Source organism: Phytophthora parasitica (assembly GCF_000247585.1).
Source record: "Phytophthora parasitica INRA-310 unplaced genomic scaffold supercont2.1, whole genome shotgun sequence".
NCBI lineage: Eukaryota > Oomycota > Peronosporomycetes > Peronosporales > Peronosporaceae > Phytophthora > Phytophthora nicotianae.
Window position 1 is genome coordinate 3,292,301 of NW_008634126.1, and position 16,959 is coordinate 3,309,259.

Below are 16,959 nucleotides of genomic sequence, written 5' to 3' on the forward strand. Positions count from 1 at the left end.
TACAGTAGTAATTGCCGGAGCGAGACATGCCAACACAGGCTGTCAAGATCCATAGTGTCGCGGCTGATTCCAACTTTGGTGTCAGTCATTCCAGCTTGCTTCGTGTAGCAATTTCTACGTCGTCCGCTCAGTGCCATACGCCAGGGAGATGGGTTCTCCTGCCGGCTGTGTGTCGCAGCATCGCGCCTCTCGATATCATAGGCTGCCGCAATATATCGGTCTCTTTCATTGGAGGAGTAGCCAACGCGTTTTTTTTTTTTGCTGCAATACTAATATACTTTCAAGATGTAACAGCTATCGTCGTCGTCACCGGCTTTGTTGAGTGGCTTACAAGAACAGGAGCGACTTGGTCAGCTGTATGGGTATAATCCCACGGTATCTTTCGCTTGAACGCTGACTAATCTATCAAGCCCAATAACAGCTCCCACGCCATACCGGGGTCAAAGGCATTTTAATTTGACGTTTTCGACTCGGCTCGAATGTTGAGCATCCTACTAATATGTAAATTAGTGTTCCCGCCCGCTGCCAGCTTCACACGTCAGAGCTCATTCCTTTGTGAACAGGTAGTGCAGGCTTTCACCGCTTTATTCGCTTTACTCTCGATAGCGTCACTCAACGTAGGCTCCAGTCGTCTTTTGGCAACTCTGTGTAGGGTCCCTGACGGTACTGAAATCTCACTAACGTGCATAGTCTTGACCAGCTTCAGGACGAAGTTGTCATCCCTAAGCATCAACCTAACGATTATCGCTTCCACAATATCAGTGAGATTTTGTATCGAAACACTATATGTACCGCAAACTTGTTGGCTGGCCAGTGCATGCCGTTTTCGTCCTTAGATATCCTCTCAGACGTAAACTTCATATTGTCCACTACTGTGGATCACACCTTGTGAACCGGCCAGTCCGTGTTTTTTTAGACTCAGTGCCCTATTGGATGTTCCGCTCACCCCGTTAAGTCGAAGAGTCCATAGAAGAACTGAATAGATTATTCGAATTAGCTACACTATCTGCAACCAGTGAAGGGCCTGTCCTGCAAAGATTATCTCTCTTAACGCCTCAGTTGTTGTTTTACTGCAAGTCCGATACACAGACTGACCTTCAGCTCCAACGAAATACTATAGGTCTTCGGGCGAAGGCACAATATTATTTTAATACAAACTTGATCAAGCATGGTTTGACAATCGATTTCTGCAAATCCGAGGCAACCGTTGGTGGTAACTTGGAACAAAAGTTTTTCAGAACACGACGTAGTTTATTTAATCTTCAAGAATAAGTAGAGTTTGTCTCGTGGTACTACTGTAAATAAAAACGGACTTGTGTTTCATTTTGCACGACGAGCATCACTAACGCAAGGAGAAAGATATCAGTGCTAAAGCAGCTCTTCTCGCAAATGATCATTGCCTCTATTGCACCTCCCTCGGAAAGAGTAGTACGGGTCCGACGACAAGCGGATACTAATCGCCTCTCACATCAAATACGCTGTCAATCAGTATGGATCGACTCATCGATCCTTCAATGCAACGCCCCATCGTCAATTCTAATTTGGTGCAGTGGTGTCGGCACCTGGGCTTGCTTTGCTGTGGAAAAGACTGCAGAGATAGGAGTGGACGTTGTGGTGTCGACGTGCGGAGTCATTAAACGCTATACGCTCGGTATCATGGCTGCGGTGGCATCGTTGACATTGCTGATGATCTTGTTCAAGAAGTTGCTGAGTCAAAAACCGGTCACATTTTATGCTACAGTCGTTTCGACACACCAATTATTGATTATATCGCTTAAATGATAAAGAAAAGCTCATTTATTATGGCCTTGTTACACTGATAGCTCCGGCAGAAGCTAACCGAGTGTTGACGCGTTCTAGATTGTATTTTTGCTAGGCGTTTCACTTACTCAGTATGGCTCATGAACCTCACATTGTACCAGACAAAACAGTGCGGGCAGTAATTATACTGCCTCCACCAAATTTTGGGGCTTGAAGCTGACAGAGAAGAGAAAAGGCGAGATTTCCGCACTTCTCGAGTGTGGTTTGAGCGAACGAGCCATTACAAAGCCGTTAGGTCGATCTAGGCCTCTTGTGCACGCGTACATCCCTAGTCCAGACACCTACAACGTCATCAAACGCCCAGGGAGACCTAAAACGCTGACGCCTACTGCTGAGCGGCGACTACTCCGAGAGGTTTTAAAGGGCAAGTTGAGCGCCCCAAAGCTTAAAACACAGCTTCAGCTAGATCTGAGGGCTCGTAGAATTCGAGAGTACCTTCAAAAGCACCCTAAGTTTAGATACGAGAAGTGTATGACTTCACCTGTGCTCACAAAGAAACACAAGGCTAATCGCCTTAAGTGTGCAAGCGGCCTGAGGCGCTGTGAAATGATTTGAGATCGTGTTTTTGGACGAGAATAAGTATAATTTACATGTGCCTGATGGACTACTGTACTGGCACTATTTAAGGTTCGAAACGCAAATTTACTCTCGTCGCCAAAGTAGAGGAAGAAGTGTGATGATGTGGGGAGCTTTCTGTGCTGGTGGGAAGAGCGAGCTAGTGATTTTGGAGGGGTCTCAGAACAGTGAGCACTATATCTTCACCCTTTCAGAGCATTTACTGCCGTTTATAGATAGAAGATACGGGTGAGACTGCATTTTCCAACAAGACAATGCATCTATCCAAAATTACCGCTATGTACATGCAGAAGTCGCTGAATTCGATGCCAACGAGGTGTGTGGCGGTCCTAGAGCTCCAAGGTGCGGAGCCAAAGGACTAGATAGAGGCTGCATCAGCGCAGAAGCTTAGAGGAGTTGCCTTTGAACTGTGGTAGTATAGGTATCGCCGTACTTGTTAAACTTGAAGTGGGCATTTCTCTCCATAGAACAGTTCGCATCGGATACAGTGCGGGCAGTAATTATATTGCCACCCTGACTTCTCATCAAATTTTGACCAATAATCTAGCTAAGCAAGCCCTGTTTGGACCAATGGAAAGTTTCTTTCAAAACAAAGCGATTGGTGGTCGACTCACCCTAGAATGCCCTATCAATAGTATATCCAGCTTAATTTGTCTGGAATACTTTTGTTACAGCATACGCTATTTTGCGCCTCAGAATTGCGTAATTCTATTGCTAACAGTACAATACCTGTAAAACATATTTCCTCCGGTTGATAATGATCACAGAAAAAAGCATTTTAATCAATGATTTCGTTTCTACCTTGCATTAGACACTACGGATGGGTTAAAAAGGAAGCCCAATGTCTCCGCTTTCCAACGCCACCCGATTCATAGCAAACGGAGCCCTTCAGCCGCCGCTATGTCATTTCACAAACCGTTATTTCCGGATTTACGCCGCAGTGACATCCGCTTCGCCCGGACTACCTTGACTCTCCTCACCAAAGCATGACCAAGCCAAACCTTAGTGACCTAGAGTGGAAAGCAGCCATCGATGAACTTCTACGGATCAATAACAACGGCACACTGCCTCGGGAGCATACGCAAAGGTTGCAACTGGTATGGGGTGCGACCCGACCACTATTAGCGCTATCTGGAAGCGGTACGCTGCCACAGTTGACACAGACGTCCAAGGAGGTGAATGGATAAGCGGGATTAAGAAGAACAGCGGAAGAAAGCGAAAAAAAATCGAGACGAAGTGCGCGAGAAGCTGGCTTCTGTCCCTATCGAAGACAGGTCTGTTGAAAGGCGGGCTGCGGCCAGTGCCGGACTCTCCCGCTACATGGTGCGGCAGGCAGTGAAGGAAGACGTCCTTGCACGCCGGACGACGTTCGTCAAGCCAGCATTGACGCTAAACAACAAGCTAAGGCGCGTCGAACATGCCCTCTCTTTTGTCGATGATAGGACGCTGCAGTTCGAACCCATGTATAACATGGTACATGTTGATGAGAAGTGGTTTTATGCAGACCGAGACAAGCATTCGTACCTTGTTTTAGAAGGCGAAGAGCTCCTTCCCGGGCGTGAAAGAGCAAGCGGTTCATCCCTAAAACCATGTTTTGGCTGCATTAGCGCGTCCACGGTAAACTCACTATTTTTTTATTTAAAAATAATAACCTTCATTTTTTATTTAAAAATAATAACCTTCATTTTTTATTTTTGGTTAGGTACGACCCTCACCGGAAACAGGAATGGGAGGGCAAGGTCGGAATCTGGTATTTTACAGAGACTTATGAAGCCAAACGACGAAGTAAAAACAGAGACAAAAGAGCGCTTTGTACCCGCAATATCGACTCTGTCGACTGTGACGTGTACAGGGACTACTTGCTCGAGAAAGTGTTTCCTGCAATCAAAGCAAAATGGCCCAGGAAGGACATCTTCGTCGCGCTGCAGGCGTGCATACTTTGTATCCTGCAAAACGAGATGGGGGGGGGGGAATTTGTATAAACTCCCACATTTAGGGAAAGCCAAACTCTGGACGAAAAAGCGTCTTCCTGTCAATCTAAACTGTAGTAGAGAGCTGCAATAGCACTATTGTCCTCGGCAGACCTGTGCAGTGCTTTACTGTATGGCGCTTAATAGATCACTTCAGTCACTGTATAACTCAATGCAATAATCACTGTAAAAAAAACCTGGACCTGTCATATTAACTTCCGGTCATCATTATCAACCGGAGGAAGTAAGAAATGATGGGCTGATTTTTTTTAAATTCCAAAACACTAAAGTATTACTTGCCCGAATAGAAAGCCCCCTCCGAATAAAGTCATTTCTGCTAAATCTAGATTTTTTTGTCATGATCAATACAAATGCCTAGATTATGTTTGCTTACTTAAGTTGGTACGCTTCTATTGAATAAAGACCGGACTTGTATGTTCTTCATACCGACGTCTCAAAGTTTCTCTAGGTTCCAATACATTTTCCCAGTCACTAGCCAACCTAGATCCTGATCACCAATGAGCTCGGCAGCATCGTCGCCAGCTTCAACACCGGGTGCTCCCCGCGCGCTGTTGCAGACGCGCGGCACGTCCAATGGAGGCCCCACCCGACGCCAGCGCGTGCTCTGGGACAGTGACAGCGCCACACGTGGCGGCAAAACGTCTATCGCAATTCTGCTTGAGTGGCTGACTGCCCCAGGCAACTACGCTCGTTGGCGGGACGGCAAGTCGCAGACAGGCGAGACGCGTGAGGCGCTATGCTCGGAGATCAAGAGCACCATGCGGCAGCATGGCATTCACCACCGAGAGAACGCCAACATCCGTACGCAGATCAGCGAGCTCGAGCGCAGCTTCGACGCCGCGCGCAACTGGCTCAAGGAGAACGACTTGGACCCGTACACGTTCCGACGTGGGACGGACGTGGATGACGATCACGAGGTCATCGAGGTGGATGGAGCCCATGGACCAGCGGAGGCACATGTACTGCGCATGTGTCGCTATTACCACACGCTTAATGAGGTGTTTGGGCATGATGAGGACAGAGGACTTCGACAGAGACGTCCGTATCATCAGAGAACCGCAACTTATGGGGCTCCTATGAGGAAGCGCAAACTGCCCGGAGAAGAGGAAGAAGTGCACGACGTGGAGCCCAAGATGATGACTGAGGCGGGGGAGGAGCAGAGGGTACTGCCTGATAACGTACAGTTTCCTCCAGCGACAGTTGCTACCATTGCACCAGCAGTGAGTACTGCGGTGTCGACGCCTGTAAGCGCTGCTGTGCCTGTTGCTTCGACTGCTGGATTGGCAGGAACATGGGCGAATCCAGCGGCATTGGAGAGCACGCAACGCATGCTGGCAGAAGCGGTGCGTGAAGAGCGAGAACGCAAGCGGTTCTGTATGGAGGAGGAGCGCAACAAACTCGAGTGTGAGAAGCTGCGTTACGAGGTGGAAACAGCCAAGTTGAAGCTTACGATTGGTCGTGCGCTTGCGCGTAAGAAACTGCTGGACGCTGGTCTGCCAGAAGCTCAGGTGGATGCACTGCTTCCCAAATAACCAACACGACATATTTGCGGACCAAAATATTTTGATACATGTTTAAAAATGTGCAATCATTTTTTCCAGCCCCATACAACGAAAGTTACAGTGCTACCTGGTCGCGTACACGTTCACGATATTCGCACAACAGATACCGAATATTGTTGTCACTCACAGCGACGTCCACAAGGTCGGCGGCGATTACACCAGGTGTGAGGGACTGATGTCATAAAATGTGGTTAGTGAAAACCTATATCATCAACAGCTGAAATGCAGCCAGCCACACAACAGCCAACTCACCTGAACTCGCTTCAACCTTGTGGTTTCAGGATCGCAAAAGAGGCGCACTGAATGGGACTTCAAAACTCGGACTTCGAGGGAATCGTCGGCCACGTTCGTGATCTCCAGTCCCGAAATGGATTCCAGGATGCTCCTGACGTGATCGTACCTGGACGCAACAAAAAAGAAGTTTGAAAAAATGATATTCTGTTTGTGTCGCTCCCGAAACGCACCATTGCTTCATTTGTTGCAGCGTCATGTAGTCCTGCTCTCGTTGTTTTACCTCGGCATCCTTACTTCTCATGTCGTTCTGGTAAAAGACACACAATTGAAGATTTAAGCACCACCATATTCGAGTATCCAAAAGAGTACCCTTTACACACCTGTTTGGACAAATTCTCGATCGTCCTTTTCGTTCGTTTCACCTGGGTACTGATATCAATCTTCTCATCCTGCGAAATTCAACCACGAAGCGTTACTTCAGACCACAACACCACCGACTCCATCTCTGCCAAACCTCGAGTTCCTTCTGCTTCTGGTGCATTTCCTGGATGCTCTGGGTCTGTTGGTCCAGCACTCGAGCGCAGTCTTCCTCATCTGTGATCATCACTCCCGTCGCCACTTGCACCGCCGCTTTCCGATGAGCATTCCTCTTCTGAAGTTCCTTCCACACTTCGTTCAGCTGTGCCAGCTCACTCTCGTGCGCCTCCCTCGAGCGTTCGTGCTCCACCACCTTGAGTTTCTGTTGTTCTACCTCGTCTGCCAGTCTTTCAAGCAACTGAAGCGCGTCCTCCCGCTCGCGCACAGCCGATTGTAGCTCCCTCTCCTCCTGATCATAACCAGCCTCTGCTTGCGCTTTCCTAATCGTCGCCACTTTCTGCAGAGCCTCCAGCGCCTCCACTTGAGATAGTCGGTCCAGCAAGTTCTGTTTGGCCTGCTTAGCCACGAATTCCTGCTGCGACGCGTGCAATTTTCTCTACCATAGCAATTATAATTGTAAGAACAAAAAAAACTACTGAAGTACTAAAAAAAAAGTATAACTTACGTACCAGTGCAGTCTGCAGCTCTGCTGCAGCAGCTTGAGGTGTCTTATCACTCTCGCGCAGCTTATCCAGCACTTTAGCCATGTACAGTGCCGAGAATTGCTGCTCGTGCGGCTCCTGCTCCACTTCGGGCATCATGTTGGCAAAAAATCACGTTTGTACCACCCAAAAATTGAGTCTGTGCACGAGCAAATCGCAAAAATTGGGTCCAGAGAGCGCCGATAGAGCAGGGTGGAAGTTGAAACAGATGCCCTGCTCTTATCCGCACAACGAGATGAAGACGGCGGCTTCATGCTGGGCACATTTCCACATTTGACAAGGGAGCAGCACAATCATCATGTCCAGCACGCAGGAGCACAAACAGCACGACGAGCACAAGCAGCATGACGACGGGCTGCCGCTGCTGGACGCGGATGGACATCCTCGGGACAGTATCCACACGGCTCTGCTAGAGGACAAGACGCCTGAGATTCTCTTCCATGAGGACGCCATCGGAGAGACTGACTCGGACGACGAGGATGACGACGTCGTGTCTACTGACGGCTCGGTTGTCTTCGATGACGATGCCAAGATGGTCATGTACAAGTCCACGGGAAAAGTGGGCTCTAAGCAGAAATGGGGACATGAGCCTCTTGCAGCGGACTTCAAGATGCTCAGCGTGGGTATCGAAATGTCCGACGGTGTTGTTGTTAAGGTGGAGGGCTATTATCTGCCTGAAGATCAGAAGGCGACAGAAGGGATGCAAACGTTTAAGCTTAAGAAGGACGAGTGTATCACCAAGGTGCATTTGTTCCGGGTCCGACGGGAGATCCACGCGATCCAGTTTGTGACCAATATGCGCACGTCGGAACGGTTTGGAGGTACTAAGCACGGAGAGTTATGCAAGGCCGTGGAAGCGCCGGAGGGAAAATACATTGCCAGCTTCTTCGGCGACATCTCCAGGGGCGAGGAGGAGATGGAGTTGGGCGTACGGTTTGCGGACCGGCCCGTGGGTGGAGAATCGAATGAGGCGGAAGTAGCCGAGATCGATCAAGTGAATTAACTGAACGCAGGCAAAAGGGTGGAAAACTTTTTGTGTTTAATGCAGGACTAGATGCTTGTTAAAACTTGCGTCACCGATAGGACACGTTGCTAGTCTAAGGAGTTCCACAAAGAAGTCAAGTTGTATTATCCACACCTCTGTTCTTCTGTTCTGCTCACATGTCAGTTCACTCATGATCTGAACGGTGGATCTTCTGTAAGTAGTTTATATCGATTTAGATCTGGTTAAGCGTTATGAACTCTTAAAATTTCGGTCCTAGATGGACCCCTCGCACAGATGTGAAGGCTGTTGGGGGGAACTACTCAGAAGCCACCGGACAGATCTCAAGTTGTTTACATGCTTGCGAGCGTGGAGATATGTCACGTTGCAGCATAAGCACCGATTCCAAACGCCTACACCTCGAGAATGGCAGCAGGCGCGGTTCTTTGAGGTGCTCTAAACTCTTATAAGCTATGGGTGTTGAGAAAAAACAAATACTAACGTTCGATTTGTTATTTTACGCAGATGGAGTTGCCCTTGCATGCCGCTGTCACCGCTTTATACCATAGTGACGATGCTTTAGACAAATCTTTCGAGTTGCTTGGGAGTATCTACGCAATATATCCAGGCTCAACAGAGCTCTTGGATCACCAGGTATTACACATCGCTACTCACATTGACGAACCATTTACATCAATTGAGTAAAGCATTCTGCGTTGTGTCATGCAGCGACGACCACCTCTGTACTACGCTTTAGAGCAACGCTGGGGACTGGAGAAACTTTCATGGATCGTGGATAAAAGTTTGAACAATGTCCTTGAAAAGGATTCCGATGGACTATCCCCCGTCACACATGCTCGCATGAATGGATGCCCTGAAGAATTGGTTATTCGTCTCGCCGTTGCGGCTGCATCTCGTTGCACCCTTGCTCTTGACGAGTTACTAAACGGTCAACACTTTGAAAGCGCTCGTCGGGTAAGTCAGGATACTACGTATGCCGCATTGCAAGTGGTACTAACACATCAATTACCAGTTTTGCCATCGCGCACTTCAAGATTTCTTTGCTGGAGTTCCAAAATTCCCACACGCACGATGTCGTGAAGTACTGAACCTGTGTCGGAAATATGGTGAAGGTCACGCTTACACAGCTGCCAAGACGATCAGGGATGTTTGGATACAATACGATGACACATGGGGCCATGTTGGTAAGCTACTGATGCTTTTCAAGTGCATTATTCTCGACTTAGAACTGTGTCTTGACTCAGGTGCTCCATTACTCCAACGAGATCTCCCAGAAACTCTATATCCTGTTATCGATTCGTTTGTAGAAGTTGCTTTGGTCGCCAAAGGTGAACCGCTAACATACCAGTGGTTCATTCAACCAGACGGTCAAGATGCCGGTGTCTCTATCGACGGTGCTACTCAGTCATTCATCTTTATATCTCCCAGCATTCAGCCTCACAATGAAGGCATTTACTACTGTGAGGTTTCAAACCGGTGTGGTAAAATAGTCTCCACTCGGATGGTGCTGCGTGTTGTTGATGACCGTGTGCTTTTCGATCCAGCACTAAATTTCATTGTGGATCGAGCGCTGTTGACACCTGCCGCCCACACGGTGCGTTGTTTGAGAGCGAGTGCTGGTGGACGTGTAAACCACGAACAAACCGGTGCAATAATCGTCTTCCAGCCCGATTTCTTTGTTTGTCTGGACCGCGATGGCAACGATGTATCGGATACACATGGAGTTGAGATCGCGATTTCTCGTCGCGTAGATGACGAGACGAAGTTAATACTTCGCAATGGAGAGAAACTCATCAGTTGTTTGATTGAAATTCTGCCGAAATCGATGGGAGATCTATTGCGTCCTGCACTATTCTGGTTGCCACACTGTATCGTAGCTGATGCAAGCTACACTGCCGTTGTTGTGGAAGTTGCTGCAAATTCTGGACGAATACTCCGAGATGTGGATCATGCTTGTATCAGTGAAGAGTTCGCTCGTGTGGCGATCAATCGGCTTGGTACGTTTGCAGTTATAAGCCGACCGAATAATTTGAGTAACGATGGAGGAAATTCCAAGTCAGCAGTTGAACGTGCACGGTTGTTTATCCTGCGTCCAAAGAATTTGTCTGCCAGCTCACTGTCTGAAATCAAAGTATTGTTGACATTGGTGCGCGATCTTCCGAATTGCTGTCTTGAAGCAGAGTCGAGACTACGCGAAATAGCAGTAGAAGTGGACTCAGAACGAGAGTGGGTTGTTGACTCTTTTCAGCTTTCGATTCCGGAAAACCTCGCATTGAACGTTGAAATCGCCGGAGGGGGTCGAGTCATCTTCCGGTGGCCTCCTCCTTCATCCGAAGTTGTGGCTTCCAATGTGGATATTTCATTGGAGAATTTGCTGTCTTCTTCAGACAGTGATGTTGATAAAAACCACCCAGCCTTCGTAAAACTTCCGATTAGGGCAGGAGTGTGTAAAACGTCGGTTCAAAAGTACACTCGAGTGAATTCCGTCGGATTCAGAAGTTCTGATGAGATTTCAAGCCCTGATTCTAAGTTGTTGGAGCGAGATTGGACCGTGCTGATACCATTTTTACGGGACGCGAAAGAAGAATTCGATACATCGCCACCTACACCGTCACTGGTTGAACGAACAAACACGCATCTTGTGCTGGAGTTGAATCCAACTCCAGAAAGCCAGCACGAAGAAGTTAATGCTTACCAAACCACTAAAAGTGAAGAACGTGCCGGAACAATCGAGCAGAGAACGTTTACGCCGTATTTTTACGTCGTTGAGATGGCAACCTTTTCGCCAACCTTCTGGCGTCGGTATGATCAGACGTGGTGGTTCGACAAAACGAAGACTAATATCATTGACGGGATGTATAAGGTTTTACATCGCGGGTTTGGTACGAAAGTTACGATATCTACCTCCGCTTATGCGGGTTGTATACGTGTAGCCAGCTGCAGTATTGATCGTTTCGGAGACTACTGTAATCCCTTACTCTTACCACCACTGGATGGCGAGCCGCTGTTTGGTCAAGAACTGGCAGCAATAGTTTATCACTCTGCTGAAATGGAAACGACAAGTTCCAGACTGCAGCAGCTACTTGACGATCTCCAGATCGACAGTCGTGCACTAAACAGGATCTATGGTCTACCACGATCTGTAAGAAATGCAACCGACGCAGTGGCAGCGCTGCTGGACAACAAAATGACACTTAGATCGTGTAATTTTGAGCTTGCACTATTGTTGTCGGGCTACAAAACGTTGGAGAGACAACTCACACAAATTAAACTCGCAAGCGACTACTACATAAAACTCATGGAGCCCTTTCTGCGCGTTCAACGAGTACTCCCAGGGCTGGAAAGGTGTCCTATCGATAGTATGCCAATTATCCACCGCCTCCACGAATTATTAAGGGTAAGTCTCTGCTTTGTCAAAGCGTACTCATTGTTGATCTATTGACATTTCGCGCCTGATTACCAGGAAGCTTACGAAGTCATCGCCAAGCTATCCTCTCCAGGATGGTTGCAGTAGTAAGTTCTCCATGATTTCCACAATTGCCATTTCAGTTCACTTCTAACTCTTTCGCAATACCATTGCAGCTTTCTTATGGACGAATGGTTCGAAGACGCACTACACAAGGTTTTTGTGAGCCTAGCAGAGATCCTGGCTAGCGACTGCTGTAGTCTGCAATGCGCTCGGGTGCTTCGAACTGAACTAGAAGTACCCGCAGACAGCAGTATCCCGTGGATTATGAAGACGGTGCGATCATATCTACGCATCGCTGTGGGTCGTCTCGAGGAAGCAACTGATCAAGAGGCAAAGCTACTGGTTTGTCATGAATTATGCCATACTTTGCATCTCCATTCCGATAGCGCTCAAAGTGACGGTGAAGAAGATCCCATTGCAGCCAAGTTCCTCACTGAATTTGAGTCACCAGAGTCGCAGCGAGCGCTAAAAACTTTGCGCCAGCAAGATTCCTTCTCAAAGCACTTGGTGTCAGTGACACCACAAGATGGAGAAAAATGTGCTCACGTGCCTGACGCTGTTCACTTTGACTTGGATCCGTTCATCCGAGGCGTGAATCGCACTGGAATGCACCTCGTTATACGGGTAGCAAACGAATCTCTTGACAATTGTGTTGTCCAGGGGAAGGCTACTTTCTGCGAGCGCACAGCTAGACTAAGTTTCATCCCCGCAGCAGAGTTCGAACATAAAAGCCGATACCGTGTTAGCGTTCGTGAACACGAGATTCTGTCAAGTCTCGGTGGCACATTACCTGAACGACCACCATTTACGATTCACTTTTCAACTCCAGCATAAAACAAATAAATACCACTAGGCTACTCGTTAACAGGTTTGAGAACTACCAGAGTTCTCTGCAAAGTCTCAGCAACCTACGCCACCAGCAAACCTTAGACATGACGTGCTTTGGAAAATCGAAAGGATGTTGGCCACAAGAGCTACAATGAAGCCTACACCAATAGACCCAAAAACCGTCAATGCCATGCTTTTGCTAGATCCTCCTTGAGTTTTTAATTCCCGGGCATTGTGCTTTTGGTTTGGCAACAAAGGAATTGCCCCCAAACCCACCACGGCGCGCACCGTGAAAAGCGCCGCAAAAAGAGCTCCAGCTCTTATTCGAACGTCATCGGCGTCCTGTTGAATGTCAGCATCGAAAACTCGAAAATACGCTCCGATTGCGTTGTTCAACGCTGTTGCCACCGGATCTGCAAGATTGTAGACCGAAGTGACGAGTCCGTACGTGCTGCTCTCGAAACCAGGCTCAGCAATTTCCACAACCACGAGCATTCGCACCACCATAGCGATGCAGTCAGTAAACGCAACGATTTGGTTAGCGACCAAGAAGAAAAACTTGCTGCGCCACACATCGAACACCATCATCATTGCTACTGAGAAGCCGGTAATTAGTCCACCAAGCAATCCAATGCAAACCGATGAGTGCCAACTCGTCGACAAAAGGCGTCGGTGCACGAAGACGGAAGCTGCGACGCAGACTCCACCATTTGTTAGAGCTAGAAACAGGTTCTTCGTCAATGGATCGGTGTCCAACCAGAACTCGTGTATGGCTTGCGCAGGAGATGCCGAGTCCACTCCGAAAGATAGACTCATCTTCTGTAGAAACCCAAAGCTGGCAATTTGCCACGTTGCGCGTTGCTGCATTATGCGCCAAAACTCGCCCAGCTTTGATCGCAACTTCGGGAATGCAACAGGAAATGTATCGATATCGCCTACAAATTCCGGCTGAGTACTACGCGGCTCATAGAGACTCCACGCGGTAGTAACCAATGCAATCGAGGCAACCACAATCAAAACCAAGAGCAATTCTCGAAGCGAAATCTCAAATGGAAACCCGCCGTTGTACTCCTCCGAATTCATTCCAACTGCCACGAGCAGCGTTCCTATAAGCTCAGCAATGAATCTTACGGTATGTACTGCGCTCTGCGAAAGACTCGCGGTGCGAAACAACCCTCTCTCTTCCAATTGACTGTCGCGGTACATCGTTTCCACCATCAAACCATCACACGCCGAATCCACCAGTAAATACCCCACCGACGCAGCGGTGATCGCCAGAATCAATCTCGGTGCATCACCGACATCACTGTCAACCATGATATCTGGATGAAGGATCATCATTAAACTGAGGATGGACAGCACGAGCACCCAACCAATGTAAATGTATGGCGTTCGCCTGTGGCCACAAATTGGCACGCAGTCCGTCAGCAGACATAGCAGAAGTTTACCGTGCCACGCACAACCCAGCAACGTTTGCACCGAATTTGCTTGGTAGCCTTGCAATCCTAGACGGATCTTAAATAACGGGTAGACCAGAGCTGGTACGACACTGTGGAATAGTCCTGCTGTGAAGTAATTGACCAGGAGTGCCGAGTTGCGACGTGATCGATGGTGTACTACCTGTTCGTGAACTGTCGGTATTGGGGATAGCACCGCCTCGTAGAATCCTGGATTGCTGTCGTTGTCGAGTGGATTGGCAGTGACTGTGGATGCTACATCGAACTTCGAGCCTGGCACTGCTCGACCGCTACCACTGAAGTTGAAGTTGCTGCCCAAGGACCAGGACGAGCACTGCGGGCTCACAAGCTGGGCCATGATTGCAATAGTTTTCGACTCGTTTGGTGCTTGCGTTCGACCGGGATTTTTAGATAATGAGGCAGGACTCACGACCAAGTTCACCTTAGACATGGCAGGTGACCCAAGACACCGAAAGGAGATGGGTCGTTGACTAGCTGTTTGCAGTATAGTGTTTAGTAGGACGAGTTAACTAGTGTTTGTATAGCGCTTGGTTTTGATGAGATATGCGTTTAAATAGGCATGTTGAAGTGAGCCGTCTCCCGACCAATCAAACTTAAGATGAGATACTGGACAAAAAGCTGTAGTCCAATTTGGCAGTGTTTGGAACAGGCCATGACTAAGGAATGCGTAGTTGTGGTATTCGTAGTGAACACAATGAGACCAATATTTGCACACATTTTATCGCTTGAAACCCATCGACTCGCAGCTTGGTGCGCTGACTGAGTAAACGGCCCTCCTTCTACCGAAATCATTCTCTGAACTCAAGGGCGATTCCTTCTGTATGCCTTCTGCCCGCTTTACAGCAACGCCGGCAGAACATATCATTGGATAGTCGTGCTTTTATGGCGCCATTCAATGTTAATATTTGCTGAGCGCGCTGGTGAGAAATCAATTGGCTTTTGTCAGTGTGAGATCTGACCCCGTTCTGGACAGATAGCAATAGTAGCCATCTCAATGACTGCAACGTGCCATGGCTAATCTTTTCTTCCGTTTGACACCGATCGATTTGTCCTACCTGAATGAATATGACCTTTACACGAGGAGAAGAATCCTCTATGGAGACCATCGAGGAAAAATTATAGTGATATCTAAACACGGTTTTTCAGATTAGTGAATGTTGAGGAATGAACATGACGGATGGAGGAGATTCGAGATTTTCATCGATTGCGCCGAGATGGAACAAAATCGATGGAAACCAAGCACTGTATCGCCTACTGAACAGATTAGAACTTTCGAAAGTCGTACTGCGCGCAGACAAGGATCTTGGACATGGATGATAGCCATATCTAATAAACCGCGGCAAAGCACTGCACTTTTGAATCAAGTAGGGCTCAGTCAGAAGCTGCGCGATGCCGGCAAAACTGCGTGTGGATATCCTCCAACGAGCGAGCAAGACCCACACGAAGATTATTATGTGCATTCGTGCCAAAACTAATGAACCGCAAACTAAGTATGCATAGAGCAGCTCAATGTTTTGATATCATGCACTTGTGTTTTGAAGGTAGTGTTTCACTGGATTGACAACTTAATGAATTTCTACATCCATTTGCTGGTTTTGCTGAGCCGAGGATAATTAATACTTCGAATTAGTCAGCTACGGTTATAAAACCCTAGTGGTCAAGTGGTAAATGTATGAGGGTCGCTATGACTGGTTGATTGTGTTTTCTCGAGGAGCGGGACTCGTTCGAACTATAGCGATTCTGGATGGTATCATACAAACACGTGAGCCAGAGTTCAATGTGAAGTAAGCGTTCTTCAATCGCATACACAATGGGGCCCACAGATCAAAGCCGACGCGTTATATCCAACCAACTAGAATCCCTTCCATCCATTTTTCGTAGCTATCGCAAACCGAGAATGCCAATCACGACATCCATATTCGTCTACACATGGATTGCCGTAAATGCACGAACAGGACTCGAAACCGCGTCCATCGTCTTTATCTGCCTTCTTCTGCTTCTGGAGCTCTCCGTCCCAAAGCGCCTTCGTGGCCTCCTGGTCGCGACGCAATTGATCTGCTTCCTGCTCTATGATGACATAATATGTCTGATCTTTCTCCAAATCGTGGTAGGTTCCTCGCGGATCTTCACGGACGAGACTGTCGAAGATTCCGCTCTCCTCTCGCTGGAATCGCTCAGGATTTGGATGTCGTGAAAGGCGCACAAGGCAATTGGGCATCACAAACGATAGACAGTAGATTTCGTCGATGTTAGCTTGAGTGGTTGATCCATCTTCGATCGGGAATAGTTCATCGTAGCTTTCGTAGATCAGCTTCACCATTCCATTGCCGTTTAACTTTCGTATACGCTCGGCCTCCTCAGCAGCAGCAGCATCTTCTACAGCAGCAACATCATTTGGAGCTTGCTCAACAACTGAAGCTGGTAGATCTTCCACTGTGGTCGACGGACCCGCGCTATCCGTTTCCAAATTTTCTGGTATTGATTTGACTCCTGGGGTTGGGACAGCATTAGCATCCGGGCCAAGGCTTTCAGTGGCATTCTCGTCTCCAACTGGCAGTGGGGTGGGTTGAGACGCTGAAGGGGCTTTCACAGGTGTCGATAGTTTCGTAGGAGGAACCCGTGTAGTAGACTTCGAAGGAGATCTTGGTGGTGGCGCTTTAGCTCCTCCATTGGGCACAGGTTTGCTGGGCATCGGAACCTCTTTGACCTGATCACAAAGGAAAGGACTTTAGAATGAAGTTACTTCGTACTACTTTACCAAATACCTTTTTGCCTGTTGAAGGCGACGTCAGGGCTGGCAACTTGACATCTTCCTTACCCTGTGTTCCAATTAGAGCAGTTAATACCAACCTGCCTGGATAGCTTCCATATCACTGTATCGATCACATCAAGATTGCAAGCATGCACCTTCTTCTGCG

The 16,959-nt window shown here is 48.0% G+C and overlaps 7 protein-coding genes across 7 annotated transcripts; 4 read left to right on the top strand and 3 right to left on the bottom strand.

The window, feature by feature from the left end:
- Positions 1 to 3,383: 3,383 nt before the first annotated feature.
- On the top strand, positions 3,384 to 3,982 carry PPTG_20807 (hypothetical protein; the record flags this gene model as incomplete). Its single annotated transcript, XM_008893006.1, has 2 exons — positions 3,384 to 3,572; positions 3,932 to 3,982. 2 exons carry the CDS (start codon positions 3,384 to 3,386, stop codon positions 3,980 to 3,982), a joined length of 240 nt encoding a protein of 79 aa, XP_008891254.1.
- An 831-nt stretch (positions 3,983 to 4,813) lies between these two features.
- PPTG_00881 (hypothetical protein) lies at positions 4,814 to 6,450 on the top strand. Its single transcript, XM_008892453.1, has one exon. The coding sequence runs from the start codon at positions 4,886 to 4,888 to the stop codon at positions 5,918 to 5,920; it is 1,035 nt and encodes a 344-aa protein (XP_008890701.1). The 5' UTR covers positions 4,814 to 4,885; the 3' UTR covers positions 5,921 to 6,450.
- On the bottom strand, positions 5,930 to 7,411 carry PPTG_00882 (hypothetical protein). Its single transcript, XM_008892454.1, has 6 exons — positions 7,231 to 7,411; positions 6,699 to 7,157; positions 6,565 to 6,633; positions 6,415 to 6,491; positions 6,203 to 6,350; positions 5,930 to 6,122 (listed from the first exon to the last, which is right to left on the bottom strand). The coding sequence occupies exons 1-6, from the start codon at positions 7,360 to 7,362 to the stop codon at positions 6,006 to 6,008; spliced, it is 1,002 nt and encodes a 333-aa protein (XP_008890702.1). The 5' UTR covers positions 7,363 to 7,411; the 3' UTR covers positions 5,930 to 6,005.
- On the top strand, positions 7,240 to 8,630 carry PPTG_00883 (hypothetical protein). Its single transcript, XM_008892455.1, has one exon. It carries the CDS (start codon positions 7,562 to 7,564, stop codon positions 8,264 to 8,266), a length of 705 nt encoding a protein of 234 aa, XP_008890703.1. The 5' UTR covers positions 7,240 to 7,561; the 3' UTR covers positions 8,267 to 8,630.
- A 41-nt stretch (positions 8,631 to 8,671) lies between these two features.
- Positions 8,672 to 12,569, top strand: PPTG_00884 (hypothetical protein; the record flags this gene model as incomplete). The annotated part of the gene is made up of 6 exons (XM_008892456.1): positions 8,672 to 8,686; positions 8,771 to 8,899; positions 8,975 to 9,220; positions 9,279 to 11,663; positions 11,730 to 11,779; positions 11,849 to 12,569. The coding sequence occupies 6 exons, from the start codon at positions 8,672 to 8,674 to the stop codon at positions 12,567 to 12,569; spliced, it is 3,546 nt and encodes a 1,181-aa protein (XP_008890704.1).
- Positions 11,466 to 14,421, bottom strand: PPTG_00885 (hypothetical protein). Its single transcript, XM_008892457.1, has one exon. It carries the CDS (start codon positions 14,376 to 14,378, stop codon positions 12,636 to 12,638), a length of 1,743 nt encoding a protein of 580 aa, XP_008890705.1. The 5' UTR covers positions 14,379 to 14,421; the 3' UTR covers positions 11,466 to 12,635.
- Positions 14,422 to 15,893: 1,472 nt separating this feature from the next.
- PPTG_00886 (hypothetical protein) lies at positions 15,894 to 16,733 on the bottom strand (the record flags this gene model as incomplete). The annotated part of the gene is made up of 1 exon (XM_008892458.1): positions 15,894 to 16,733. The coding sequence occupies one exon, from the start codon at positions 16,731 to 16,733 to the stop codon at positions 15,894 to 15,896; it is 840 nt and encodes a 279-aa protein (XP_008890706.1).
- Between the last annotated feature and the right edge of the window lie 226 nt (positions 16,734 to 16,959).

Excerpts from the sequence above, each read along its gene's own strand:
- PPTG_00881 (XM_008892453.1), top strand. The coding sequence starts at position 4,886 with ATGAGCTCGGCAGCATCGTCGCCAGCTTCAACACCGGGTGCTCCCCGC.
- PPTG_00885 (XM_008892457.1), bottom strand. The coding sequence starts at position 14,378 with ATGGCCCAGCTTGTGAGCCCGCAGTGCTCGTCCTGGTCCTTGGGCAGC.
- PPTG_00883 (XM_008892455.1), top strand. The coding sequence starts at position 7,562 with ATGTCCAGCACGCAGGAGCACAAACAGCACGACGAGCACAAGCAGCAT.
- PPTG_00882 (XM_008892454.1), bottom strand. The coding sequence starts at position 7,362 with ATGATGCCCGAAGTGGAGCAGGAGCCGCACGAGCAGCAATTCTCGGCA. Across the intron at positions 6,351-6,414 it reads CTGCAACAAATGAAGCAATG|GTACGATCACGTCAGGAGCA; the intron begins GTGCGTTTCGGG and ends TGTTGCGTCCAG. Across the intron at positions 6,123-6,202 it reads CAAGGTTGAAGCGAGTTCAG|TCCCTCACACCTGGTGTAAT; the intron begins GTGAGTTGGCTG and ends TTATGACATCAG.